This window comes from Marmota marmota, unplaced genomic scaffold (assembly GCF_001458135.2).
Source record: "Marmota marmota marmota unplaced genomic scaffold, marMar, whole genome shotgun sequence".
In the NCBI taxonomy this organism is placed as follows: domain Eukaryota; kingdom Metazoa; phylum Chordata; class Mammalia; order Rodentia; family Sciuridae; genus Marmota; species Marmota marmota.
The window spans coordinates 2,640,976-2,668,591 of NW_026000057.1; the positions used below are offsets into that span (position 1 = coordinate 2,640,976).

The window sequence follows — 27,616 nt, forward strand, 5'->3', positions numbered from 1 at the left end:
AGCGCTATTTCCAAGAATAAATAAGTTAACTTATTTCCCAGCGTGGGCAAACAATATTACTCAGCCTACATCCATATGATTTAAGAAATTAAATGTGAATTCCTAGCTCTCTAGAGGCCTAGCACGTTTGAGGAGCTGGGTTCTCCAGAAGGCACACAAACTGTCTGGGTACAGAAGTGTAATGGCACATCTAGAGGTGCCACCTAAACCCTGGATGCACATTGTCATGGGGTCCCTTCACATTCATTATCTCATGCGAAAATCCAATCCTTAGCACCACTCAAAAATGAGAGTGGGTATACTTGACATTTGACAAAAATATCTGAAGGTCAGTAACTGCCTCATTTGTGATTACAGAACTAGTAACTATATCCAAAGATATGCAAAGTCCATGATCTGGATCCTTTTCTACCTCTCCATCATCTCCTATCTCCTTTTTCAGCCTTTGGAGCTGATAAGCCGGCTATACCAAGGTATGTGCAGTTTGTCAAGTTCAAGGTGCTGTTCCAAAGCTCTCAAACTCTATGCATCCTTGACCTCTTTGGCAGCAGCTCTCAGGAACCTGTGGTTCATTGTTTGCATGTTATTTTCTTTCTAGATTTGGAGCAGCCTGCACATGTCTTTTCATCTTGGAGCATGTAGCACAGTGCCAGCAGTTAACAGGGGCTCAGAAATGCCTGTTGAATGACTGAATGCTTCCTGGAGAAAACCTGACCTCAATATAGATTGAAATATGGAATGAGCACCGCTAATAATTTAATCTATGTACAGTTTGTAAATATGTTGCTTCACAAGTGAATAAGGGTTAAAATTTTCTAGGAATATCATAGCATGAAGATGAAGATTATTCTAGTTCGCAACAGGGAATTCCTGTAGCCAGGCTCTTGGATTCTTAGTTTAGAGTTGCTTCTACAAAACTGTGTGGACCTTCAGGCTGTGAACTGATTTTTGAGTATTATTCTAAAGAAATCTTTTAAAAATTAGACGTATATAATTTCTATTGCATATAATATTTAAGTTTTTTCACAGTCTGCTTTTTAAAATAAGTTTTAATTTGTTATATATGACAGCAGAATGCATTACAATTCATAGTACACATATAGAGTACATTTTTTCATATCTCTGGTTGTACACAAAGTAGAGTCACACCATTCGTGTCTTCATACGTGTACTTAGAGTAATAATGTCCATCTCATTCTACCATCTTTTCTACCCCCATACCCCCTCTCCTCCCTTCTCTCCCCTTTGCCCTATCTAGAGTTCATCTAATCCTCCCATGCCCACCCTCCCATTGTGAATCAGCATCCTTAAATCAGAGAAAACATTCAGCATTTGTTTTTTGGGATTGGCTGATTTCACTTAGCATTATATTCTCCAACTCCATCCATTTATGTGCAAATGCCATGATTTTATTCTCTTTTAATGCTGAATAATATTTCATTGTGTATGTATACCAATTTTCTTTATCCACTCATCTGCTGAAATTCATCTAGGTTGGTTCCACAATTTAGCTGTTGTGAATTGTGCTGCTATAAACATTGATGTGGCTGTGTACAGTCTGCTTTTTAAAAAGTCTTCTATAAATTGCTCATGTCACCCTGGTCAGGTAAGTGTGTATTTGACTGACATCAGAAAAGAGAGAATTTCACAGATGCATATTTTCTGGAAAGCCATACTAGTCTGTATATGTTAGGAAGGCGGGATCCCTCAATGAACTAAGTCTTGACGCTTCCTTATGGGTGTCTAACACAGAATATGCTCCCAGTGTGTTCGTGTTGATGTCAGTGACTAGTGGCTCTGAAGTACTGGATATAAAAGCCTGAATCATTTATTCTCTTAAGAGCATAGAGATAAATGTCACATCCCTATCTCTGCTTATATGCATAATGTACTTAAAGGCTCAAGATTCCAAGAGCCATCTGATTGACACATGTTAGGAAAAGGAGATCCACATGAAGGTCCACATGAAACAAAGAAGATAAGAGAAATCTTGGGAGGCATAAAATAAAATTCTGTTGATCACAGGTCAGATTTGGGAACCGAGGGGGGTTCACTAACTATTGTAAGTGGGTTAAGCCAAACCTTAGAACTGCCCAAGTGGAGAGATGGCATCTAGTTTGAGGTTTGATAAAAATAATAATTAGGGAGAAAAGGTTGGGAAAATTCTGCAGCAATGATCCATTGTTAGTCCATACACTATAAAAGTGGTCAAGCCAGGGATTCAACAGATGTCATTAGCCTAGTTCTTGGCAAGCACTTATCAGGCTAAGACTATAAACTGAGCTATTCTTTCCAGGGGAAGCATTCCATTTGCCAACAATTCCTTCCTGCCAGACCACAAATCAACAATGGCTAGATAAATGAAAAGCTTCTACTCAATTTACAAACTCTTGGGTAAAACATTCTTTTCTCTAGAAAAAAAAAAAAGAGCCTTTTAAAAAAGCACAAGCTATAAATGATCCCAGTGGGATCCACTAAAGCAATCCACTATCAAATCCATAAATCTCCCAGATGCTTAGGGAAAACAGACTGGGTCTCTTAGGCATCATTTTGAATGATGCTCTTAGTGGCAAAAATAAGAGATGGCAGAATAGGTCCCAGCTGAATCACATTCAGTGGTATCCTGAACCTGGATACTGCCTTCAGCCACAGTAAACAAGTAGCTTCAGAATGATTTAAAATATATTTTACTAGAATGAAAAGAGTTTTTAAAGACTAGATTCTCTATACTATTTTATGAATTATGCTGCTGCATTATTTGACACAGCATATAATTATACAGTTATGAGGAACATTCAGGTAGGGAAAGAAATGTGACTGGGAAAATCACACAAAATAATCATCCAGGCCCTTGGTCCATGTCTTTCCCTCAGGCTTATTCTCCTTGTTATGGTTTGGATAAGAGGTGTCCCCCCAAAACTCCTGGTAATGCAGGAATATTCTGAGGAAAAATCATTGGATTATGAGGGGGGTAACCTAACCAGTCCATCCTGGTTTGGATGGACTGACTGGGTGGTAAGTGTAGGTAGGTGGGACGTGGCTGGAGGAGGTGGGTCACCGGGCGAATGTCCTGGAAGAGTACATCTTCCCTGTGGCCTCGTCCCCCTTTCCTCTTTCTGCTTCCCAGCTCCCATAAGACGAGCAGAGCTCTTCTACCACACCCTTCCGCCATGATGTTCTGCTGCATCTTGGGCCTAAAGCAATGGAGTTGGGCCACCATGGACTGAACTTCTGACACTGTGTGCCAAAATGAACTTTTTCTCCTCTGAAGTTGTTCTTGTCAGGTATTTTGGCCACAGTGATGCAAAGCTGGTTATCACACCCCTCCTGTTGTTATGTATAAAAGCATATGATTGTAGTCAGCCTACAGAAGGCTGCTACAGTGTGGATCAGGATGGATCAGGAGGGAGACCTACCCCGGCGGGGCCTTTCTTCCTGTTTTATCTTTACCCTTTCTACATATCTGCATTACCTTCTTTGTCTCTGTGTCTACGTGAGCTCTTGCCAGTTTCTAGAAGACTAGTATTTAGTATTTGTACGTACTCTCCTTTAAAAATTTAAAACATAAGAATGATTATTTAATGAGTAGCACCTGCGAAGAGGTTTCTCGATATATTCTTCCCCTGTTTCTAATTAAAATGGTAAGGAATCACTTCACTCCCATATATTTCACTGGACAAAGAAAAGTGGCATGACTTTGGAGGGACCTGTATCACTGAGGAAGAGAGGAGAATCATTTCTTGAGTGAGAGCTTGACGCTATTTGTATGCATGAGCCCATCAGGGTGACTGTGGGTCTGAAGCCCACCTTCAGAGCAGAGGGACCCAGTGCCCTGGGCCTTTGGTGAGGAATCAGTGAAAGCAGAAGCCTTCCCTAGGGGTGCATGACCACGTTAGTGTTCTCTACAGTTGCTTCTTCACTCTTGAAAACTCCTTCTATTTGTTCAGTCTGAGAAAGGGTGACCCTGATTTACTCTGATGGTCTCCTCATTCAGGGCTTCTCTACGAAAGGCTGACTCATACCGTCTCCTAGCTACAGTAGGAGCTACATCTCCTAGCTACACTTCTTGCTCACACACACACACACACACACACACACACACACACCAAATTCCTTCCTAAACTTCTGTGAATGAAGCAATGGCCCACTAAACTCCAGCGTCTCCATTTTCCTTGGCAATTAGAATTCCTGCCAAAGAGATAAAAGACTCCCCTTGCCATACAATGACCCCTAACTGGGTTTCCAAACCTGTGTGTGTGTGTGTGTGTGTGTGTGTGTGTGTGTTTTCTATTATGTCATCCCACTGGGAAGTGAGGGAACACCGAGTCTAGAAAGAAAACAAGTTAAAGAGCTGATAGCAAGTGAAGAACTCAGCGTGGGCATGGAGGACAAGTGGCTAACGGGAGGAGCCTCACAGAGCTGGAGAGGTCAGCGAGGAGGGCTGGGGTGTGGTGGGAGCAAGGTTGTGGAAAGGACCTGAAGCCCCAGTACAAATCTGACAGCTAGGGTTCCCTTCCAAATGTCTCCACTTGCACAGTGTCCTGCCTAGGAGTCCTTTTTCCTACAAATGAGCTCACAGGAGGGAAAAACGGAGGTTGCAGAGAATAGTCAATTAAAAACACCAAAGGTTGGGCTGGGGATGTGGCTCTCAAGCGGTAACCCGCTTGCCTGGCATTCGCGGGGCACTGGGTTTGATCCTCGCACCACATACAAATAAAATAAAGATGTTGTGTCCACCGAGAACTGAAAAATAAATAATAAAAATTTCTCTCTCCCTCTCTCTCTCTCAAAAAACAAAAGAACAAAAAAAAAAAAATCAAAGGTGAAATTACATAGAAAAATATCACCTATTCATGCGTAATTAATCACAGAAAATATATCTGCAGAAAGAAGCCATTTTATCAGAAAACAACTCAGATTAAACAGTCAGGGACACAACATTGCCCAGCCAACTCAGCTACACTTGAGAAAGTGAGAGGAAAAACCACTGCAGGCCTATGCCACTGTATTCAGTGGTTAACAAAACAGGAGTGTTTTGCCCCCAAAGAGAGCCCTCTCAGGAATCTCTTCTCAGTCCTCTAAAACTGAAATCTCTTCTCAGTCTCTAAAACTATCATTAGGATGATTCCTAATAGATTGTTTTGATCACTTCACAATTTAACTTTGGAGATTAAAAGTGCAATTTTGCCAAAACGCTATATATGCTTAAGTACCCACGGACAGAGGTCACAGCTTGAAGATTGTAGAAGATAATTCTAGATCTTTCATTTTTTGAGCAGTGGAGGAGAGAACTCTGGTGTCTGAGAAATTCTAAGTTAAAAAACCCACAAATTTCAAATTAAAGAAACTCTGAGAGACCAAATATTTCTCAAAGTTGCATAAACACAACATTCTTTTTTCTTTTAGTATAACACCTATGCACCTGCTAATTCCATAGCACTCCATTTAGGAAATAGCACTTAAATTATTTGGAATTCATATCAAATCCATGTGAAAAAAGATTCATTCCACCAGAGCTTCTCCAACCCTAAATTGAAATACTGCTAAGGGCACGTGAGAGTGAACTTGTCCTAAGGAGGGGCAAGTCCTAGGGGCTTGAAGCACAGCCAGAGGCTATGAGCTTTGAAGTCTCAGAGATACCTTAAAAATTCCCTGTGAATTCTGTATTCTGTTTCATAATATAAGCATTTGTATTAACATGAAAGTAAAACTCTTCTTAGGGAATATGTGTCAGATTTGCTGAGTCTTCCTACAGTCACCATCTCATGGATAAACCCCTATATGAAATGACCAATATTCCTTAGAAGACTTGGTAATGAAGCTATGAAGTTTCCTAGGAAACCCATCCAATGCACAGCACTAACAATTTCTCACCTCATTATAGTTATAAACTTAAAAAAAGGCTCAAGTCTAAATGTGTTTTCAAAAGAAATCCAATTGATTTTCTATCAATTGACTCTTATTATTCTTCTCACTGGAATGAAAGGTTGCCCAGGGCAGCCATGACAGTAGATATCAAGAAGTCCTGGGATCTTAAAATTGAGAGGAAGCCTTCCACTCCAAGTGTATCCCCAAGAGAAATAAATCCATGCAAAACTAACCTCTACACAAAAATCTGAGCATGAATATTCTTAATAGCATTATTTCTAATATCTCAAAGTGGACACAACCTGAACGAGTAGGAGTTAGCCAAACAGAAGCAAAAGAAAAAGATGAGTGCAGAGGAATAAAGGGAGAAAGAGCACAGGAAATTAGGGGAACTGCTTGAATTCACTCTGACTGCATAGATCAGGAGCAGAGGTCTGGCAGGAGCTGAGGGAGTGAGCAGGCTTCAGAACATCAGTGATGTTACAAATGCTGTCAGCAGACTTCACCTGAGGGCACTGAAGGACCAGTAGAAAGGTTTAGACATTCTCAGTCTGTCCATGCTGCTATAACAAAATATCATAAACATGGGCTTAGAAACAACAGGAATTTATCCCTCACAGTTCTGTAGACTGGGAAGTCCAAGATCAAGGCACTGGCATATTTGGTGTCTGGTGAAGACCGATTTCCTGGTTCATGGGTGGTGACTTCTCTCTGTGTCCTCATATTGTGCAAGGTGTGAGGGGTCTCTGTCTGGCCCCTTTTATAAGGGCACTAATCCCATTAGCGAGGGCTCTGTCCTTATAAACTAATCACCTCTTGAAGGCCCCCTCCCAACACCATCACCTTAGGGGTCAAGATTTAAACGTCTGAATTTCAGAGAGGTACAAACATTCAGACTGTGGCACTCATTATACTTGGTTCACATAATTTTTTCTGCAGTATGAAGAATAGATTGCTGACAGAGGCAAAGTTAGAAAAGGGGAGATGAAGTGTAAAATAGAAAGAGGTGAGAGAAGAGGATGGGTTTTATTTTAATTACAGGAATTGGAATCAACAGATTTTGAGTTTAAAGAAGGAAAAAGAGGAAGTCAAAAGTGGCCCCCAGGTTCCTGGCAAGGGCACTGGGTGACAAAGTGACAGAGAATAATGAGTTCAGCTTGGACAAGGTTGGGCATGAAGTTCTCATTCCAGATCTAGTCACTTCTAGCTCTGTGGCTTTGGGCAAATCGTACAACCCTTTTGAACACCTTTACAAAATACAGATGCTAATTCCTGCTCAGTTCATAGTGACGAGGCACTGGTTAAATGATGAACGTGGAAACCCTTTATGAACTGCTAACCACTGTACAACAGAAAAGTGCTGCCCTAGCGATTGCTGCTCCAGTGATGAATGAAAACCTCCTTCATGATCATCACAGCTGTCATGATTTATCAAGAGACGGGCCTAGTGGGTATGTATAGGCCTGGGGATCAGGAGCCCTAAGGGACAGGCCCAGCTCTGCTGCCTGCTGGCTCTGTGATTAGCATAGCTTACTTATTCTGAACTTTCAAGATTATGCCAAATTTCTATATTTATAGTGATTGCCCCTTTTAATTTCAGACTGTAAATACTGATAGAGTTTTTCAGATCTAAATTATTTTGACTTAGATGAACGAGAAAATAATGTGCAGAGGTTCTGGATCTTTTGTGTGGGATGGAGCCCTTTGGCAGCCTGGGAAAGCCTATGGTCCCCTTGTTGGAAGCATGTTTCTAAATGCTAAAGAAAATGCACAGGATTATGTAAAACACACACACACACACACACACAAAAAAAACAACAACAACCAAACAACCAATCAACCAACCAAACAAACAAAAACAATGATGACACAGGTTTCAGAATCTTTCAAAAGGAATTTCTGTAACTGTCATGGAAATCAGTTTGGCAGTTCCTCAGAAAAGCTAGACAGAATTACCAAATGAGATCCAGCAATTCCACTCTTAGGTATATTCCCAAAGGAATTGGATGCAAGGATGTGAAGATATTTGTACACTAATGTGCATGATAACATCATTCGCAGTAGCCAGAAACGTGGAAATGACCCACATGTCTACCAAGAGATAAATGGATCAACACAATATAGCGTGTACATAGGAAGGAATATTGTTTAACCACAGAAATAAATGAAGTACTGACACATGCTACAAAATAAAAAACCTTGAAGACACTGTGCAAAGTGAATTAGTCAGATGAAAAGGACATGTGTTGCCATGAGTCCATCTGTATACATATCTAGGGAGGAAAATTTATAGAGGCATAAAGTATATTAGAGGTTACCAGGAGAGAAGGAGCAGGGAGGTACTGTTTGTGTTTATGTTTATTTTGTGATTCTGGGGATGGAACCTGGGGCATCACATATGCTAGGCAAAAGCTCTACCAGCCAGCTACATCCCTAGCCCAGGAGTTACCACTCTTCGTACTACTACGGAATTTCTGTTTGGGGTGATGAAAAGTTTTGAAAAGAGATACACCTAGATGGTTATATACATTGTATAAAAATGATTGAAATGGGAAAATTTATGTTATATAGGGTTACTGCCAATTAAACAATTTAATGACAACATACTAAAAATATAAAATTTTATAAATTAAATAGATGAATGGTATGGTATTTGAATTATATTGCAAGCTTTTAAAAAATAAATTTATGATGGAGTACTTACCAAAATTTCAAAGTAATGATGAAGAGAATGGATATTTTGACATCTCTGTGGTGCCTGTAATTTGATATTTCTACTGGTTGCAAAGTCAAAGGTGCTCCTGATAGTACTGTCACTTATTGTTCCCTATGTTTATGTATAATTAGGGGAAATGCTGCATTTTAAGTGGAGATTAATAAAAATATTCTTTATTTCATCTGGGTTCACCACCTTCCTCAATTCTCTCTACAGATCTCTTGGATTAAGATCTTCAGATTCATTGTACTGAAAATAAAGACTTAGCGGGAAACTGATTTGCCTTTATTCTCTGTAATTCATCTCCATGAATAATTTTGGCAACTGACACTCTAGTAGTGGGTGGCACTTACATATTTAATATTGCTATTAAATCAAACTACCTTTAAACAAAGAAATGGGAAACCTATTGCCAGTCTTCCCCCAAATAATGGTTTAACTCCTGTACTTCTATCCAGTCGCTTAAAAAGACTAAAAAGTCATCATCTTAAGTCATCATCTTTCCTCCTGATTTCTGGCCAACTGGCACATATTCAGAGACCATGAGCCATTTTCAATGTCATAACTTTTTTGGTTGAGTAACTCATTTGGCTGTCCCATGCCGGGCTCCTTCCAGCTGTAATACAGCCAGTGCTACACAGAGCACCTTCCCGGATGAAGGGAAGACAGAGGGTGTCTGGCTCCTGCAAACTCACTGTGAGAATGAACATTTCACATAACCAGTCTCAAAGGGAATTCCATTTTCTTCCCTTCAGCAGGATTTCTTTTCTGTAGAGTTTTTCTGATGTACTTAGCTTTTCTCAAGCAAACATCATGACAAGTCATTCTGACTCAAAGAATTTTTACTTCTAGAAATAATATAATGGCACACCTTCCTCAGCACATTTATGGCTAGATATAATAAAAGTAGTTTAGTATATGACATGGAGACTGCTTTAAGAGTAGAACTCTTATCTTTATAGAGATATTTTTAATAGATACATCAAGGGATTTTATATTTTCTAACAACTATTCTGCAGAATGAAAGAATAAGACCTAAGTAGGCATTCAGAAGGTAAATAAAGTCACAGTGGAGTGTGTCGTGGGAAAGAGAATGAAGAACCAAGGGACAGGATAAATGTGATGAACGTGCACGGCTACTTCTACAAGCCAGACCAAAGGAATTAAAAGCAGAGGAAGCAGATTGGGAGGTTGAGGCAGGAGGATCATGAGTTCGAGGCCAGACTCAGCAATTTAGTGAGGCCCTTAAACAACTCAGCAAGACCCTGTCTCTAAATTTAAAAAAAAGATTTAAAAGGGACTGGGGATGTGGTTCAGTGGTTAAGCACCCCTGGGTTAAATCCATGGTACCAAATAAAAAGAAGGAGAAGAAAAAAAAAAAGAATCTGGAGGCTGTGAGTTTTCCACTGCCCCACTGCTCATGCCACACTGCATGACAGTCCATGCTTGAATTCACTTTCCAAACAATTTTCAGAAGCAAAAATAACTACTTACTTGCATGTGGTACTTAATAACAAGCCTAATTAACAAAGTGCTGTGTCCTTGACCACTTGATCAGGCCACGCCTTCCCTGTGTCCTTGACACTTGATCAGGCCACGCCTTCCCTGTGTCCTTGACCACTGGATCAGGCCTTCCCTTAACGCTGTCTTGAGCTTCCTCCAGTGGCTGACACCACTCTGACTGGCTTCCCCTTTTTGCACTATTGCTAGTGCATGGGCCTCTGGAAATCTAACCAGCCTGAAGCACTGGGTATGCATATCTTACTATATTATCTACTGCGGATGAGACCGGGGCTTGATATCCACTCTGGGCATCTTACACATATTCAATTTCTCTACTATCTTCTCATAAATATAGGCCGAGGGAAAATACGTAGTTGGATACATGTATCATTCCAACTTTTTATAAATTACTTTAACAGAGCCTGAATCATTGTCATGCATGGGGACAACACAGTGTCTGTCTTGATTAAGAATGACAAGCAAAATGCCCAGCAGCGGACTGAGTGGAAGCTCAGCCGGAATGCAATGTGCAAATAGTTTTCTCATTAAAAACACCATTTCCAGCGAAGCCAGACAATCAAGGCTGAGGGTGAGTCACCCACACTAATTGGAAACAGTGGTTTTCAGTTTTTAGAAGTGGCAGTGGCATCATTCAGTGGCATCTGTGTGACTTGCCTATTGGGGCAAGAACTCAGGAATGGCTTCATTTTTTTTTTTTTTTTAAGGAAAAAAGCTAGTCTAAGGCTGAGAGGCTAATGAAATAGAAAAACTAACTACATTAGGGACTGGGGTGCATGATGGTGAATTCTCTTATACAGATTATGATTCTATTCTTTCAGTTCTTCATTAATTTCATGGGAAGTTTTATGTAACACCAGTGAATGTACCCAATTACCTTCCTGGTTCAGTTTGTTGCCCCAAAAAACGTTACCCAAGGACTTGAATTTGTGCAGGTACTACATACAAACGTCAGCATGCCTGTAGTTTTTGCTTTAAATTATCTTTTTGAATTCCAGAGAAGCATGCCACTTTTGAGCTAGTAGTAGATCAACACATTTAAGGATACTTTAAATATTGACCTAATTTCAGAAGGATTAAGATTTTATAATTTTCTTATCCTTCCACATTACTTCCTGGATTAAGTGCCGATCACATGAATAATAACCATTTCATTCAACCTCATCAATATTGGTTTCTCTCTATAAGGTGGTGGCTAACACCCACGTCACAATGTATCATGGAAGTAAGGTATAACCAAGAAGCAAGGTATAGCATCTGAGATAAGTGTTCAGAAAGTACTGAGCCTCAATTTGACAGTATTTTACCTTATTATCAGGAAGACTGATATATGTTAACTAGCCATTCCAAGTGAGTTCATTTTTTCCCTATTTTTTTTTTTAGAGAGAGAGAGAGAGAGAGAGAGAGAGAGAGAGAGAATTTTTAATATTTATTTTTTAGTTCTTGGTGGACACAACATCTTTGTTTGTATGTGGTGCTGAGGATCGAACCTGGGCCGCACGCATGCCAGGCGAGCGCCCTACTGCCTGAGCCACATCCCCAGCCCTTTTCCCTATTTTTAAGAGAACTGTATGTATACACATACCTAAATATTAATATACACACATATATGTATGTGCACACTCACACATATTTACTTATTTATAATTATTTACTTGTCACATGTATATGTACATGGAATTTAGGACTTAATCTTGCAGTTGCAAAGTTTAATTTTTTTTTTTCATTTTTTTTGGTACCAGGGATTGAACTCAGGGGCACTCGACCACTGAGCTACATCCCCAGCCCTATTTTGTATTTTATTTAGAGACAGGATCCTACTGAGTTGCTTAGTACCTTGCCATTGCTGAGTCTGGCTTTGAACTTGTGATCCTCCTGTCTCAGCCTCCCGAGGGATTACAGGCATGCACCACTGTGCCTGGCCTGCAAAGTTTAATTTTAAATTCATCCCTGAAGTGATTATTTAACATCCTGCCTACGTAATTCAAAATAAGAATAAATTTGAGTTTTTCAAGCAATAAGCTCTGTTTTCAAGCAGCACCATGGTTCTTGAATTCATGCATATGGTAGTCAGGATATTTAGAAAGTAGAAGACAAAGGCAGAAGATAACACAACCAGGCAATCTAGGCATAATATGTACTGATTTACTAATAAAGAATATTAAAAGAACATCATTCACAATGTTTCTTTTTCTTTCAAAACTATTTTCCCTTTTCATTAGTGACTTTTGGAAATGAGATTTTTTTTTTCTCTTGTATCACTTTCTTAGGTTACTGCATGCTCAAGCTGATTATTTTCATACATGGAATTACATGATTAAGAAAACTAAATTATAGTGACAATAGAACCCCATGTTTTATTTTATGAAGGAAAGTGTCAGCAATAAGTATAATTGTTGATCCTTTCTGCCTGAAAAGAATCTATCCTGATTTGCCTGTGTTTAGGTTAAGGAATCCATTACATCATTAATGGGAGACATTTTTGAGGTTCATACAAGTCAGGAGAATGTGGTTAGTCATAGTAATCAATATTATTGAACCAAGTTGGTTATGAAGTATTTGAGCCCTCCTTTTTTCTTAAACGGAAATTGCTTTTTTCTAATAATAAGAGTGGCTATTGTAAAGCATTTACACAAGAATTTTTAAAAAAGTAATACAAACAACTTATAAGCCATCATTGACATTATAAGTCAATTTTACTATCTTGTTATATAGATGCTATAGACCTTTTTCTATGCATATATATATATATATATATATATATATATATATATATATACACACACACACTTACGTTTTCATGTAATCTCCTTACACCTTTACACAATGCTTTCTACATGGTTTTCTTCATTTAGTAACATTCTGAAAACCTCTTTCCACATTTGCACACACGGATTTACTATGATATCATCTTCAAAGGCCCAAAGAATGTTTTAGAATCTTAATAAAGTTACACCTTCCCCCCTGTTAAAAGGAGCTAGGGAAATACATGTGAGCACTTTGTCCCACCACTAATTACACCGTCTCTTGGATTCTAATGCATTTTAATTTTTATCTGCTCATTTCTTTTTTTTAAAATTTAATTTTATTTTTTACACAAGTGGGGCACATCTTTTCGTTTCTCTGATTGCACTTGTACATGATGTGGAGTCACACCATTTGTGCAATCCTACCGGTACATGGGGCAATGATGTCCATCTCATTCCACTCTCTCCCCACGCCCTCTCCCCTCCCCTCCTTCTGCCCAATCCAGAGTAGAGTTCCTCCATTCTTCCCTCGCCCCTCCCACCACTATGGATCAGCATCCATTTATCAGAGAAAACATTTGGCCTTTGGTTTTTTGGGATTGGCTTACTTAGCACAATATTCTCCATCTCTATCCATTGACCCGTAAATGCCACCGTTTCATTCTTCTTTAAAGCTGTATCTGCTCATTTCTATTCATCTCCAGAATTCTCTTTGTTTTTAACTTATATACTTTTTCTTTTCCTTTTTAATCTTTCCCCACATTTTAAAATTGGTGCATTATAGTTGCACATAACAATGGGATTTGTTACATATTCATACATACACATAATCTGGCTGGTATAACTTAAATGCTTTTCTACCACTGTTTTTAATTTAAAATTAAAACTATCAGGAAAATAATAGTAGACAGACTCCAAGGTAGGGCTTCTTTGGGTCAAGTGTGAAAATGTTAGGCCATGGATCTGATAATTTGATTACTGAGAGACATTTCTGTCTTGCCTTTGAATTCTCAGATGTGTTCTAGAGAGTTAAAAATTCTAAATAAGTGTGACACTTAACTATATGGGCATACTCACTGGATTTATGGTCAGTCCTAACACTTCTTTGGGTCGTATTATTGTATTTTCATACTTTTCTCCTGAACAGAAAATTGATATTCTTATGGACCATGAGGCAAGTATCAGGTGAGATTCAAATATCAAAATGCATAGCATTAATTGAATTGGCTTTAGAGACTGAATAATGTAAGAGAAAAGTTTTAAAAAATCTGTTTCAAGTCTTACAAAGAAAGTTAAATATCTGTAGTACATCAAAAATTAATATTATCTTACTTGTATTTAACTATTCACTGAGGCTTATTAAAAAGAATTACTTGGTCCCTTTAGGTCATTCCTTCATGTCTATCATTTTAATTTCTTAATCTTAAAATTTGAGATAATAACTCCTATCCCTATCTTGGAGGTTGTAGTAAGAGATCAAATGGGATAAAACTAATGGAACACTGTAAAACACTTTATAGAAATATTAAGTGCTGTACAGGTTTAAGATAATATTATATGGTAAGTGGAAAAGACCCATTTGGTGTAGGTATAGTAGAGATAGGCAAAATTTCAATTCAAATCTATGAATCTTTGAGCATGATGACCTAGAGAGAGGAAGATTAACGAACCTGACAGTAGATTTAATTGGCACAGTTCAGAGCTTTAGAATTCTAAGATGTATTCCCCATTCTGTGTGTGGCTTTTATGGTAACCTTGAATGTAATGAAATCTGCCTCCAAAGTTAAAAAGAAGACTGAGAGTTTACATTGGAATAGCCTGAGTCTGGATTACTTAAAACTGCACAAATTGATGGAACCTACAAATAAATCAGTCACATTGGCAAAATCTTCCATTTAAATTGCTAAACTCTCCAAATGAGGATAGTTATGTTCACAGCATGTGAGAGGAAAGGAGAGAGCACAAGTTCATTGAGCAACTGATTCATGCTAGCCTCATATAACCCAGCTGAAAATGCTAAAGATGGTATTTATTGAGTGATTGCTGTGTTCTGGACACTCTTCTAAGTGTCTTGTGTGTGTTGATTCTGTTAGCACTTGTGGTAGGCAGAATAATGTGCCCCTAAAAATATCCACATCATAATCCCTGGAATCTGTGAATGTCACATTACATACCAAGAAGGACTTTGTAGATGTGATTCAAAGATTTCAAGATGGGGACCATTCTGGATTATCAGAGCGGGCCCAATGGAATCACAGGTCTACAGAGAAGTGAAAGAGACAGTGAGTGGGTGCCAGAGTCATGCAGCATGAGCATGCTGGCCCTGGGGATAGGGGAGGGTGCAGCCTCCAGAGGCTGGAAAGGGCAAGGAAAGGGCAAGGAAAGGCTCCTCCACAAAGAAATGGAGCCTCACCCAAACCTTGGTTTTAGTACAGCGAGAGCCATTTTGCTTTTCCAGTCTCCAGAACAGAAAGACGCCAGATTTTGTTTTAAGCCTCTGCATTTGTGATACTTGTTATACTTCAGCAATGGGAAACTAACAGAACCCTCTGATAATTCCACGGAGAGCTTAGGATTCCAGTTCACAGACCACTAAGCACAGACATTTTCTCAAAGCTAAGCCACTACTGTGGGGGTGAAGCTGAGATTTGAATGCAGGCTGCCTGGCTTCAGGACCCATGAACTGGAAGCCTTTGGAGTATCAAGCTTGGGGTTTTGGTAAAATTGCAGCTCTAGGATCATCTTGCCAGGACCCTCACCTGTAGGATCCCTGAGCTCACCCGAGACATAAGCCTGATGGATAGGCGTGGAGAAAGTTCATAACCTCTTCAGAGTTTGAATATTGGTACTGAAAACAACAACAATAATACCACCACATTCTACTTCCATCTAATTGTGAAAAATTCATCCCTAGAAGTCTGTCCAGCTAAAATAGCTTAAATGACTGGGATGTACCTTCTGTTACTGCTATGTACTTTCAGGAAAGAAAACTTTTAATAGGTCAAATTGTAATTTTCATGAAACATTCCATTTAGGGAATCATCATCTAAAAGTGGGGATATCTTAAAAGGAATAAAAAGGTTAAGTTGGCTACTGTTAAGAGATGAATTCATAAACACTTGAAAATATCAGATAAAAAATGTTTAAAGGGAGTTTTTCATCAGTTGGTGGAAGCTGTTTTAAGACATGGATCTTAGTGCATAGCATTAAGAGGAAATTTGAAAATCCCCCAAATAAATGAATGCACACATATTTAATTAACTCATGGTTGTGCAAATTTAATACCTGTTTTAAGACCAACTATTAACAGATGGATCCTCAAATATTTTTGAGTCTGTTCTTGATCATTATTATCATTTTTATTTATCAAGTGCTTCTTTGTTGGGTTAGAAAGTGCCACCTTTGACATGTTCTCTGACTTTCCAAGATTTCAGATTCCTGAAGCAGTGGTATTGTAGCATTAATAATGAAGAGTCCCAGCTTTGGAACTGGCAATACCTGGATTTGATTCCAGCTCATTTGCTTATTACCTGTATGACTTCAGACAAGTTATTCAACCTCAGTGCCTTTATGTGAAAATAAGATTCCAATTCACATCACAATATCGTAGGGATTAAAAGTCACTTTACACACACACACACACACACACAATCAGCCTCCTAGAAAACACTAAAAAAATGTACACAACTCACATACAATATCATCACAGATCATTCTTGCTCTTGGCACTGCACACAAAGCAGCATCAGAATTTTTGAAGGTGTCATCCTCAAAAACAGAAAGGAAAATATTCACTATAAAATATTCTTATTTCCTTTTGACTCAATTTTAAATGCATAAATTCATCATTTTAGAACTCTGATTCTTGAGAAATTGGGGAAGGGAAGAAAGATTTGTTTTCAAGTTTAAGTGAGAAGATGGAGAGGGGGATCAGGGTTTCCTGCTTTGTGCCATTAATAAAATTATCTCACTTGATCCTCTTAGTGAACCCCTTGAATTAGGCATGAAGACCATCATTTTATAGATGGGGAATGAATGACAAAGAGGTCAAAGTAACTCATTCAAGGTCTCACAGAGCAAGTTAGGATTCAAATGCAGCATACCATCTGGCTTCTCACATAGGGTTATTTGCAATAAATCAGTTCTTGACTGATTACATGATTTAGGCAGAAAACACTTGTTACTTGCTGGCAGGGACTGGGTAATGATTTATACCGAAAGAGGTTATTGAGTGGTGAGCAGCACATGGACATAATTTCTGCTGTTATCCTGTCATACTGAAAAATGATTTTTCTTCTGACCACATAATTATCCTATCCTTAGCTGTTGAAAGAAAGAACTTTTTGTTAACCAGTTGCTACCCATTATGTGACTTTCAAGATACAGTGGACAGACACAGTACAGCAGAAACAGGCAGCTTTTTTGCATATTCTCCTCTATGCCAATAAACACATTTTTTATCCCACCCAAGATTACGATTCTAAGGTCAGGGAACCCTAAGATTCATTCCTGCAGCTGAAATCTGAATGAAATCTAAAGGTAGATTTTCTAATTTATTTCAAAATGATAGAAACCAGTAGCTGTTTCTCAGAGTCCCCTGAAGATAGGATTCAGTTGCCTTTAGGATGTCACACATAATTCAGGACAGCTACCAGGAAACATTCTTCACATTTCCTTCATCAAATTCCTCATTGCTTTCTCCTCTGAAACATTGATTTTTCAAGAAGCATTGAGCACAGGACCACAAATAAAACCAAAAGAATTCCTTTGTTGGTATGAGGTATGACATCGTTGGCTGTTTTGCCTATATAAAAGACATAGTTTTTTTTTTTTTTCAACCTTGCCTTGATTTCAAATTCATGATGGGTCTCTTTTAAGGTTATACTGTTGACTTACCATTGTCTTCAACAGAGAAGTAGAAGATGTCCTCTGCTGCATTGCTACCCTCGTTCAAGATGTAGTAGACATGCATCTCATCAATGTCAGCTTGAAGACAGAGCAAACATCACACTAAGTCACACTAGCACAACAGAAAATGGGGATTTTAACAACTTCAGTGTTTCAGCAGGGTATGGAAATAAATATTACAATAAATAAAATTTGAAGTAACAATGAAATGAACATGAATCTGTTTCTTAAAGTTACAATGACAAAAACAAAGCTTTAGAATTTTTAAAGACCTACTATGTGTATGATCTTTGGCATAATGTCAAAAAGGAGGACATTATAGTTGGCATGCTTTATAGCATCCTGGCTCAATGGAAAGTCAGGTCTGCTGGGTTTTAAGTTTTCAGCATGAATATAGAGCTTGGCATCATGGTGGATACGCATTAACTATTTGTCAGAATGAATTGAAATAAGAGTAACAGTTATATTCAAAGAAAACAGAAAATGAGAATAAAATCATGTTTTTTTCATATTATTGATTTTCTTGAATTTTTAAAAAACATATTCCTTGGATCAGTAGTTGTATTTTTTCATATTGGTAATTATTGATATTTAGAAAAAATTTTTTAGTTGTAGTTGGATACAATACCTTTATTTTTATTTATTTTTATGTGGTTCTAAGGATCAAACCCAGTGCCTCACACATGCTAGTTGAGCGCTCTACCCCTGAGCCAAAACCACAGCTCCAATTATTCATATTTTATTAGGGGGAATTTATTTATGAGAACGATTCTTAGGGAACCATACATGATTTCATTTGCTTTAGAAGCAATTCTGCAAATGTAACCAAATTGTGTTTTAAACACCTTCCATAAATTTACTGATACTGAATCCAGGCTTAAATGCATTATACTTGGGAAATTTTATGCATCTTTATGCACAGGGGTACCTAAAGAAGATGTAGGACAACACAAAGAATATCCAAAAGACACCAGGTGTCACATCACCTAGAAAAGCAGAGGGACTTGATTCTATTCTTTGTTTTTAAGAGGCAGAAATTACATTTAGTACACTAAAAATGCAGTATAATGATTTATATCCAAACTCCAGATAGCAGACAAAAAAATCTGAACTTACTAATAAATGATGCAAAGGATTTCTCAATATGTCTTCTTAACATTCAAAACCATTCTGATATTATTGAAATGAATGCAGCTTTATCTTACAATATTTCGGAAGCTAATGCCTTCTCCTGTGTTTCATAATTTTAAGGTATAATTACAAGCTTTGTTGCCTTTTTTTTTTTCAGAATAATTTTGCATCCCACTGTGTTTTATTAGAACCAAAGTCTTACTGCAAATGAGCTGAGGTCAGAACAGTTTTACACAGTGCTGAGAGATCTGATGCACCGAAGGAGACAGACAGAAGAATCAGGGAAGAATGTGACTAACCTTGTGTAAACACACGAGTGCTCTTGTGTCCAAGGCCAGTATTGATGAGGAAGCCATTCTTTGGTCCTCTGGTCACTTTATATTTCAGGAGTCTGTGGGGACTGTCCTGATCTTCTGCCTTTAGAGACTTGCTGGTAAGGAGGAAGCCCATGTGCCCAGTGTGAAGGCGTTTCAAGGCTGGGGCTCCCCTGTTAATGGCAATCTGGGGGAGGCTGCTGTTGCCGGAGCTTATCTGAATCCTCATTACCTGGGGTTTGTGTGTCTCCAGGGCAGTGTCTGGGAAGACACAGAAATCAGTGTGAGTGCCATCCGTCACAGTCAAGGAGAAACTGTCTTCAGGGTTTACACTGCCATCATGCCAGTAGCTAATCAGATTCTCGTTCAGGTCTCTCTTGGTAAAAGTGGTCACAGGATGGCTACTATTATACAAAACCCTGCCGTGGGTGGGGACCTGGATGATGGTAAAGAGAAGAAGATCATCTGGGGTATCTTCGTCTTCCACTGTTAACTCAAATGGGGTGATCAGCTTCCTGTCTCCTCTCTGGAGTGTTAGTTTATAGATGGTCAAGATAGGTTTCTTACTGTCCATATCCTTGATGAAGATCCTGAAGGTTCTGAACACAGGGTTGCGTCCATCAGTCACTCTCAACTCAAAACTATCTGTCTTTATCCCATCAGTGGAAGTGTGGACATAAGATATTTTGTTGTCAGTCGATTGTAACTGAGTAAAAGAGACAATGGGTTCCCCAGGATGGTTAGAGCTTTCCAAGTGACCCAGGCTAGGAGCCACGGTAATGCTAAAGTGAAGTTGTTCATCAGGGCTGTGGATGTCACTGGTGTTAAGCACTTCAGTGGTAAGAGTTACTCTGCCACCTTCCCGTAAAGTGACTCCTTTGCTGACCACCTCAGGGAAGACCCTGTTTAAGCTGCCAATGGTGACGTAGAAGTAGCGGTCTATCAGAAGGTTAACCCCATCAGTCACATCAAACTTGAAAAGGTCAACAACCTCTTCTTGGCTGGTGTGAGTATAACAGATGAGGCCTCTGTTAATTTCATCCTGGGTAAAGTTCATCCCCAGAGTGAGGTTGTTCCTCACTTCTCCTTTGGGCCTTCTTAGTCGTTGCAGAAGTCCTTGTCGTGGTCCAGAATGGAGGACAAAACTGAGGCTCTTATCATCTGAGTCAAGATCTGTGGCCTTGAGGACCTGCTTTGTGATGACCTTAGAGTGTCCAGGCTCCACTCCCAGACCCCTGTTGATGGTCAGCTGTGGGGTTTCATCATTCACCAGGATCACCACAATGGGGACCTTCTTATGGGTGGTATGCTTGCCATCACTCAGCCAGACCTCAAAACTGTCCTCGGTGGTCTCTGAGTCATCATGCTCATACACAATGGTGGAGGCCTCCTGGATCTCCTGTAATGTGAAGCTGTAGACAGGCTGGTTACCTGTGGCCAGCTGCTGTATGATTTGTCCATGCCGAGGGAGGGCTGTGAGTTGAAAGTGGAGCTTGTTTGGTGGTAGGTCAGCATCTGCTCCATTGAGCAGTAGGGTGTCTATGACTAAGCTCATCCCCTCTAATACCACAAACTCTTGGGTAAAAAGTTCAGGCTGCTCATCATTGGTGGGTAAGATGATCACAGGGAGGAAGACTTTTGGGGAGAAGTTGATGCCATCAGAGCAATACAAGGTTAATTTGTCTGCTTGTGGCTCGACCCCCTTGTGGATACTCTGTACATAATTGATATGCCCCACTTGGACATCCCTGATGGAGAAGGCACTGATGGGGCTACCAACCCGTGACACATCTGAACCAGGAGCTGGTGCAATGTTTTCCAGGTAGCCAGAGGCTGGCTGACCAGTTATTATGCACAGGATTTTATCATGGGGTGTGTCCACATCTGCAATCTTGAGATGTTGCAAAGTTAAGGGGACCTTCCCACCTTCATAGACAATGAAGGACTCCCCCACCAAGATCTTGGGGGCCACATTGTCCACTGGAAGCACAGTCACTTGAACCTGCACCCTCTCAACTATGCTGTCTCCCACTAATGAGTGATAAGAATCCTTGGAGAGGAGGAGGCTGAAGACATCAAGCTGCTTATGGAAACCAACTTCACCTCCAGTGTGGACATAGGCTACTGCCCCACTGATGAGGTTATCTAGGGTGAATTGTTCTGTGGGAAAACCATTCACCAGAATAATGCCCAATTTGGGACCATTCTCCACAATGAAAGACAGCATTGAGTTGTTCATGTCTTTTCTGACATGAATAACACCTGTGGTGATTTCTGTGGCACTATTCTCCAGTACATCTATGGAAATATCCAAAAATGGACTACCTGGGATTGAGATCCTGGGACTTTTGTTAACAGTGGGATGTACAGAAATCTGGACAGTGATGGGTATGCTGTGTACCCCGTCACTTACCTCCAGATGGAAGATATCACTGGTACTCGAGTCTTTGCTATGCTGGTAAGAGACACCCCCATTAATGATATCAGCTCTCATGAAAGATTCCCCTGGGACCATATGTTTTTTACAATACTGCAAATGTCCATGTTGGGGACTGCAGACTAGTGTGAAGACAATTTGGTCAATGTCTGTGTCAGGATCTATAATATCCAGCTCATTACTGCTGAGGATAAAGCTCTCTCCCTCTAAGATAACAAAGCCTCTGTTGATGACTTCTGGAGGCTGGTTGTCCAAAGGCTGCAGGAACAATGTGAATGTGCCTGGTACACTATTGCCTGCAGCATCTTCTACCTGGTAGGTAAACTGCACAACTCGAGGTGCAGTACCCAGCTTCTCCTGTGGGGGCCGGTAAGCAATCTTGTGGTGATTTACCTGGGCCTGGGTGAAGTGCATGATGGGAATGTCTGGTGAATCAGCAAGCACAATTTCTCCAGTCTGGACGTGGTGGTTGCTATCTGTATCAGTTGGGGGTGTAAGTAAGGTGTACCAAAGTTTCTGATCATCTAAGTTCTGGTCAATGTATTGGAGGAATTTCTTCTGAAAGTGTGTGAGTTGGTATTCGTGTACAGTCATTTTCAAGGTAGTTCCTGGATATAGCTCTGGACTTAGCATATCCATTGGCAGGGCATTTATGGTGAAGAAGTGCTGCTTGGATAGATTGGGTGGGTCGTGGTCATCCTGCACATGGAAAGGCAGCCGTACCATTGCAGATTGAGGGCTGTGTGGTCCAAGATGGCGGAAGAAGAGCTTCCCTTCTGTTATGTCTTTCTGCAGCCACTCAGTCACAACCTTCTCATAAAGTCCTTCTTCTTCCACATAGTACCAGTCATCTAGAGGGGACAGAGGTGGTTCAGCCTGCTGCAGCAACATCTCCCCAAGGTACTGACTTGAGGAACCAGAGGCTAGATCCCATTCTCTCTCTTCCTCTTCTCCCTCCAGGGGATGGTCGTCCAGCACAAAGTGGATGGTTGAATCTTCAGAATCAATATCCTTGGCACTTAGGACAAAGGGGGAGATTTGGACCACCTGCTGTTTGGTCAGTGAGAGTCCTGTGTTGGCACTGACCACTGGGGGCTCATCATCCACAGGTATGATGGTGAGGGGGAAGAGGAATTCCACCTGGTGGTGCCCATCCTCCATCCGGAAGATTATGTTGTCACTGTAGGTGTTGCTGCCATCATGCTGGTACACCACTCGCCCCATTGCCAGGTCCACCGGTGTGAAATACTTGTATCCTGCAGGTGCCCCAAGTATCACCAGCTGTCCATGTCTCAAGCCTCTGACTGCAGTCAATTTCACCTCTTCCAGGTTATCTCTATCACTAATCTGAAGGTTGTGGTTACTGGACAGGGACTTTGACTGACCTTCAAAAAGCAGCAATCCCCTGTTATAGCTAGTCACTGGGGCCAGGGCATTGATGGGCTTCACTACCACGATGAAGCCAAAAGGGTCTGAGGTAGCGCCATCTTCATCCACCACCTCCAGCTCCAGCTGGAAGATGCGCTCCCCGTCAGAGCTCTCTGTAGGGGGCTGGTAGGCGATTTTCAGCTCCCTCAGCTCCTGCTGAGTGAAGAAGGAGACTGGAAGGCCCAGGGTGTCGTCAGTGCTGACCACGTAGCCCTGCTGGTTTGGGTGCCCTGGTGGGGCTGTGGGGGCATTGAGAATGTGGAAGACCAGGTCATCAGGGTCTGACTCAATGTCCTCTGCTGCCAGGGCATCCGGTGTCAGGGCTGTTAGCACCAACTGATCAACTTCCACCACCATCAGGGCCGCTAAGCTGGGCCTGGGCGCCGTGTTCTCCGCTCCCTTCCGGATCCTCACTAGAAGATGAAAGTGCTCACGGATCAGCACATCCACCGAGCCAGCACCTGGGCCCTCTCGTCCTAGCAGCTCCACCATCATGGGCACATAGTCCCGATTGGGCCAGGAGGTGGTGGGGGTGTGCTGGTAGCGCACTCCAGCCAGGACGAACGCCTCACAGTCTATCGGCTTGCCCCTGGGGAGCGGATCTCCGGTGGCATCCACCAAGCGCCCGTACCTGGGCAATGGGTCACCCTCGTGAGGAAGCGGGGTGAGCCGGCACCTGCGGGTGGCCGGGACTCCAGACTTGGGGGAGGCAAAGTCCAGCACTCTCCTGTCAATGGTCTGACTCCAGCCCCGCAGTTTGAACACCGTCAAAGGCCTGTTGCGCGTCACCAGCTCCAGCTGGGAGAAGACCACGTCCACAGCCAGCGTGAAGGGCAGCACCAGCGCGTAAGTACCGGCGTCGTAGTGCAGCTGCAGCCGCACCCGGGCGCGTCTGGGGCTGCGCGAGCCGAAGTGAGTGTACTGAACCTGGCGAGCCCCAAAAGCACAGGGGAAGCGGCGAGGAGAGAGCGAGCCTTGGAACGGTGGCAGGACGTCCAGCACTATTACCTCGCACCGATCTCCCGGCTGCACCTGGATCTCCAGGTCTCGGTGTGGATCGAGCCAAAGCGAGCGGCCCAGGGGCACCCGGAGCCCGGGGTTGGCAATCAGGACGCTGGGGCCCTCCTGGTTGCTCCCATTAAGTGCTCCCCAGGCAGGCAGGTAGAACACCGGTTGCGTCTCGTTGTCCGGAGAGGATGCCTGTCTCTGCAGCGCTCCACAACTCAGGAGCAGGCAAGAGAGCGCCACGACAAGCTGTGGGGGCGTCCCAGAGGGGGTCCGAGAATCTCCAGCCATAGCCAGAGATGAGACCCTGGCTTTTGGATGCCTGGAGGGTGCCCTATCCAAAGAGGGGTTCCACTTAGCCGCAGGTGCAGGAGGCGGAGGCGGTGGCTGCTGTCAGGTCAGGTGCGGACGCGCGAATCCAGCAAGAGCCAGCGGCTGCCTTTTGGCTGCGGCAGGTAGTAGCTGGGGAAGGGGATCTGTCCACCTCCTGCTCAGCCCGGGTCCCAAGTCTCTCCTCTGCTGGCGCCAGGGACCGCCCAGATATTCCCCAGCGCGGGAGACCTAGAGAGGGTGCAGGCGCTCTGTCCTCCGCTCCGGGTGGCTTTACCCGCTACCTTACAGACCTTCGCGCAGAGAAGGGTGACCGGCCAGGGTGCAGCCCCAGACTGCCTGCGTCGGACCAAGCTGGTCCGGATACTCTCTTCAGTGAGTGCCACAAAGGGATTGTCCCTCAGGCGTCGGAGAGAAACCGAGAGAGACTGTAGCAGGGTCAGTCCTACGCGTGGGAGACACCGCTCTTGTGGCGTGGTCCATTCATTCAGGGAATGGTGTTTCTGAAAGAGCGGAGAGACACCATTCCTCTTCCTTATCGCTGACAGGAGTGCATTTTCTTGCCAAAATTGAGTCTCACTTTGGACCTCAAAAAAGCTGGCGGGAGCTATTTTGCAAATAGGATTTTCTAGCTGTCTGATGAAGCAGTTTATTCCAGGTTTTGTGATTCCCTGTTTCCAAAACAACCCTGCCATTTTTTTTTTTTTTTTTCCTACTCAGCTTTTGGGAAAAGGGAACAACCTTCAGGCTGGCAAACTTGAATAGCTTGTAATCTGTTTCTAATCAGTGGGTCTCACATAAAGCAATCCAGTGTACAGGTCAATTTTTGTCCATTTTTTTCAGCATGTGGCTTCCATCTCTGATCAACAGAGACTGTGAGTTTATTAGATGTGTTGTTTCCTAATTCCTTTCTTTGTATAAAAAAAATATACAGTAGCCAGAAGGGAAGATATCAAGAGAAACAGTAGCAGAGAAAATACCACAGACACTTGCATTCATCTCTATGAATCAATCCATTTAACACCCGTAATCGGACTCTCAGACCCTCTGTGGGTGTCTTGTTAGGTACAGATTCATCTTAATTTTTTAAGTATTAGAAGAGTCTGGTCACTGTGCAGAACACTCTTTTCCTTTACAAAAAAATATTAGGTAATGTATTTTCTCATGCAATTAATATGAACCAGGGCTACTTTTTGGTCACAGTAAAAATGGAGGCATACAAAATTGTACTGATAAAAATGGTTTCAAGAGGAATACAAATCCCCCCTAAATTTTATTCCTTTTTAAAAACAATGTTGCAGATGCCTGTTTTATTCACTTTAGTAGCTTTAATAGTAGTAGCAGCCTCAGCTGCTGCCAATTCTCCAAGTAAGAATAATGTGCTAGTACCTTGAAAGAGTTAATTTTCTCTTAAATATTAAATTTAATCATCCAGTGAAATGCTGTGCTCTATATAATCCACTAAAGTAGAATGCTAGTACATTTCTTTAGCACACAAATTTGTTCACATAACAGAATTTTAAGAGCTAGTATATTTGAAATAATGTATGTTTAACCTAGTTCAGTGTGTGCAGAAAATATTATTTTAAAATATTTTTAATTGAAATACAGATAAAATTCTATTACAAAGGAAAGAGGCATTGCTATTTCATAAAGCTACTGCTTTGCCCAAGGATGAGTTTTTACAAAAGAACACTTGTTAGTCTGCATATATTAAATTTTGCCAAGTGAATTTTCCTGTGTAAGTGTAGTTTTTGTTTTTGAAACCAGCACCACTCACTTTGGGGCAGCAGCTTCTTCATGTACTGTTTCCATTAAAGACAAAATTTGAGGTAGCAGCTAAGACTAAATTGCTATATTTATATTTTGGTCTTCTGGCTTGCCTTTTCCGGCATAATTCCCTCTCCCCTTCATCACCATCTAATGTCTTCAAAGGTTCCCCCACCCCCATAATGTATCCATTTCTTCACTTGCCTCTGAGGACACTCCCATCTGGTTTCTATCTGAGACACACCAACAAAACTCTTTCTCGGGTTATTAACCTACATGTAGCAAAACACTATGATACCCTCTCCTCTGGTCCATATTGCTGCACCCTTCTGGTTTTCCTCCTGTGTTCCAGTTAAGTCCCACTTCTTCAGGAAGACTTCTCCATGTGGTCCCTGAGGCATGTTACTAAATTTCTGTTTAACTTCATATCCATTCATTCACTGGTCTGAAAACTTCTGGGCTGGTCTTGAGTTTTTTCTGAGAGCAGAGAATATGCAATGCTCACCATTAATGCCCAGAACTTATGCTAATGACTGGCATGTAGTATACATGTAGCAGGAATGTAATAAATATGTGTTGACTGAATGAATAGATAGATGCAAGAGCATAATAAATAGTCACTGACATCATGCAGTCTAGGTGCTAAGTGAAGGGATTGATGCAGGTGAAGCTTAACTTCCTTTCATCCTTAGAATATGCCAGTTCTTTAAGATTGCTGTCAGCTCTGGTTAGAGAATGCAAATTTGATTTTAGCCAAAATTTATATTATCAATCTCTTCTTTCCATGGAGCAGTTTATTTATCCATATTGCCCTTCTAAATCTCACCACCCCAAATTTATCTTTTAAGCCTGAGCTGCATTACAAGTGTAACAGAAAGCAGGAAGGAAAAGAACTATAAACTATGCTCTGTGCCCAGGGTTTTCATAAGCTCTACATCAAGTGATCCTTGAAAAATCCCTGCAAGGTGGTTATGAGTCTTATTTGTAATTTATATGCAATAATAGAGCTACACTCTATGTAGCTGTTATAAGAATTGAATGGATTACTACACATAAAAGACTTTGAATAATGCCTGGCATACAGTCAGCACTCAATAAATGTAAGTTACTATTATAATTATAGATGGAAAATTGAGATTTACAGGAGATAAGTAGAAAATTGATAAGTACTAAATTGAGATTTACAGGGGATAAGTAGAAAAATTTTACCTTGAAAATTAATCCCACTATCACTAAAAGTGTAACCTACAGGGAAGGACTCCTCCATGCCCTTGACACTCCAGGGGGACTTTCTGTTTTGTCCCATTTCTTAAATAATTGGCTTTGCCCTGAAGTTCACAGAATAAATGACATTCAGGAGGTAATAAAAAAGAGACTATGTGTCCAAATATTCTGCATGTGCTTTGGCAGAGTGATGATCCATTTTTAGCAAAGTCATATT

The 27,616-nt window shown here is 41.1% G+C and overlaps 1 protein-coding gene across 1 annotated transcript in view; it reads right to left on the reverse strand.

Annotated features, from left to right (window-relative positions):
* Frem3 (FRAS1 related extracellular matrix 3) overlaps window positions 1-24,916 on the reverse strand; it is a 65,503-nt gene extending 40,587 nt beyond the window's left edge. Inside the window, exons 1-2 of the mRNA XM_015484403.2 lie at window positions 19,191-24,916; window positions 17,749-17,838 (exon numbers count right to left, since the gene is read on the reverse strand). Of these exons, the coding sequence (XP_015339889.1) occupies window positions 17,749-17,838; window positions 19,191-24,366 (5,266 nt within the window). The 5' untranslated portion in view covers window positions 24,367-24,916. The remainder of the gene's footprint in view (window positions 1-17,748; window positions 17,839-19,190) is intronic.
* Window positions 24,917-27,616: the final 2,700 nt, after the last annotated feature.